We start from the raw sequence: 2,433 nt of genomic DNA, 5'->3' as shown, positions 1-2,433 counted from the left end.
CAGCACCATTTCTCCAATCCCACACTATCTTATCTTCAACTAAAACTAGACACGTGTCACGCATGCCATTCACCTCAAAACGCCGTCGTTTTGCACTCAGATATTTTATCTTTTCCTTTTGAACCCATGCACAGTACTGCTGAGTTCACAGTTTCAGTTTCAGAGTGAAGTGAAGGGAAGACGATAATGGTGGCTTTTGGCGGTAAAAAGATGCGCCAAATGGTTGTTGGCTTCGGTGGAAGTGGCATCGGCCAGGTCGTTGCCGCCGTCACCGTTTCCTTCCTCCTCCGCCTCTTCACTTCTCCCGGTCCCGCACTCCCTCCGGACGATGAAGATAATGACGGCGGCTACGATGTGCCGGAGAACGGCATCCACGACGCGGAAGCTCCGCCGTCCGGAAAGGTTACGCCGGTTACAATCCGATGGAACAACATCAATTGCTCCCTTTCCGATAAATCGTCCAAGTCCGTGAGTTCCTGTTTCATCTCTCGTTCATTTTTTCTTCATTTCGTTAATGCTGAGCTACTGTTTGGTTGCTGAGAAATTCTGAGGAAAAAACTAGAGTATATGTCTTTGATATATCGTGATAATTTGAGAACTGAGAATATAATTTGCTGCACTTGTTAGTTCGATCTGTGTAATAGTCATATTGTTTTATTCGTTCTATCTGTTGCTTTATTTGTTGATCATGATGTTTTAATGAGCAGGTGAGGATTTTGCTGAAAAATGTGAGTGGAGAAGCAAAACCTGGAAGGTTGCTAGCTATAATGGGGCCTTCGGGTTCAGGGAAGACAACTCTGCTTAATGTTCTTGCAGGCCAGTTGGCAGCATCGCCTCGGTTGCATTTGTCAGGCCGTTTGGAGTTCAATGGAAAGCCTAGTTCAAGGAACACTTACAAGTATGCTTTTTAGGAAAACTTTGATTGCTGCAATTTGAGTTCATTGAAGTAACCAAAGAAAGAACCATTCGTATACTGTTGTATTGCTGTAGGTTTGCTTATGTGAGGCAGGAGGATCTCTTCTTCTCACAACTCACTGTTCGGGAAACATTGTCTCTTGCTATAGAACTCCAGCTTCCCCACATTTCATCTGCAGAAGAGAGAGATGAATACGTGAACAATCTCCTTTTCAAACTAGGCTTGGTGAGAGTCCCTCATATTCCTTGACTGCTGGGTCGTATATGTTGTTATATAGCAATATTTATTCTTTTCCTAAAACCTTTACAGTTTCGAAGTTTCCTCTTACAATGGATGTTGATTTTTTCTTCTACTCTGACATGTTTTGTAATAAGAATCGCCATTACAAGTTACTTTGTGTCTCTTATATAACTAGTTTTAGCTTTCCGTTTCAAATTTTGATTGAAAAGATGCTACAATTTGGATACCCTATGTTGCTGATATTACACGTTTTGGCAATTGTGTGTTTTTCTATTCAAAAGGTCAGTTGTGCTGATACCAATGTTGGTGATGCGAAAGTTCGTGGAATCAGTGGTGGTGAAAAGAAACGCTTATCCTTGGCATGTGAATTACTTGCAAGCCCATCTGTTATATTTGCTGATGAACCCACAACAGGTAACATGGATCTTTAAAATTTGTTTGCTTCACAGTGAATTTGAACAATATATCTGTAGCATACCTTCCTGCTAGCTCGTACTCAATCTGGATAGCCATTGACATATAAAGTATACAGTTTAAAAGGTGCAAGATAGCACTTCTTTTTTATTAACTCTGGTTTTTATGTGTAAATGGGCTGCTGGCAAATGTGGTCAATTTTCTCACACAATCATAGCATATTATTTTCCCTCTTTTCATAGAGTTACATGATCTGCTTTCAGGACTTGATGCCTTCCAAGCTGAGAAAGTCGTGGAAACTCTTCAACAACTTGCCCAAGATGGTCATACTGTAATTTGCTCTATACATCAGCCAAGAGGTTCAGTGTACAGTAAATTCGATGACATTGTCTTGCTAACAGAGGGTTCACTTGTGTATGCTGGTCCTGCCCATGATGAACCGTTGGCATACTTCTCAAAATTTGGGTAATCATCTCACATTCTGACCCTTCTTTATCTTATGCTGTCTTATACTCTTCACACTTAAGGAATTTTCTCTATGAAATATTATTTCTAGGACCATGTTATAAAACACACATGCATATGAATGCTCTACATTCTTATCTCACAATTATTTTCCGTAAATTTTAGTGATCAAATATGTTTGCCTCCCAAAAGGAGAAAAGGATCTGAGGCATCAAATTTTCAATGTTTGTGTGCTTGATTGTTTAACATCGTCTCTCTAAATTTTATGTTTCATTGTTACAGATAAGAAAAAAGTGGTAATTTGATTTTACTAAAGTTTTATTAATGATCTTATGGCTGTTAGTACCTAGCAATTGGCTGATAATTGTCGATATAACAGGTACCACTGCCCTGATCAT

The 2,433-nt window shown here is 39.7% G+C and overlaps 1 protein-coding gene across 1 annotated transcript in view; it reads left to right on the top strand.

The window, feature by feature from the left end:
- Window positions 117–2,433, top strand: part of LOC107618234 (ABC transporter G family member 7) — a 6,300-nt gene continuing 3,983 nt past the window's right edge. The window contains 6 exon segments of the mRNA XM_016320244.2: window positions 117–468; window positions 708–898; window positions 991–1,141; window positions 1,438–1,570; window positions 1,834–2,035; window positions 2,415–2,432. Coding sequence (XP_016175730.1) covers window positions 187–468; window positions 708–898; window positions 991–1,141; window positions 1,438–1,570; window positions 1,834–2,035; window positions 2,415–2,432 — 977 coding nt within the window. The 5' untranslated portion in view covers window positions 117–186.

This window comes from Arachis ipaensis, chromosome B09, assembly GCF_000816755.2.
Source record: "Arachis ipaensis cultivar K30076 chromosome B09, Araip1.1, whole genome shotgun sequence".
Taxonomy (NCBI): domain Eukaryota; kingdom Viridiplantae; phylum Streptophyta; class Magnoliopsida; order Fabales; family Fabaceae; genus Arachis; species Arachis ipaensis.
This window is presented reverse-complemented; position numbering and strand designations above follow the sequence as displayed.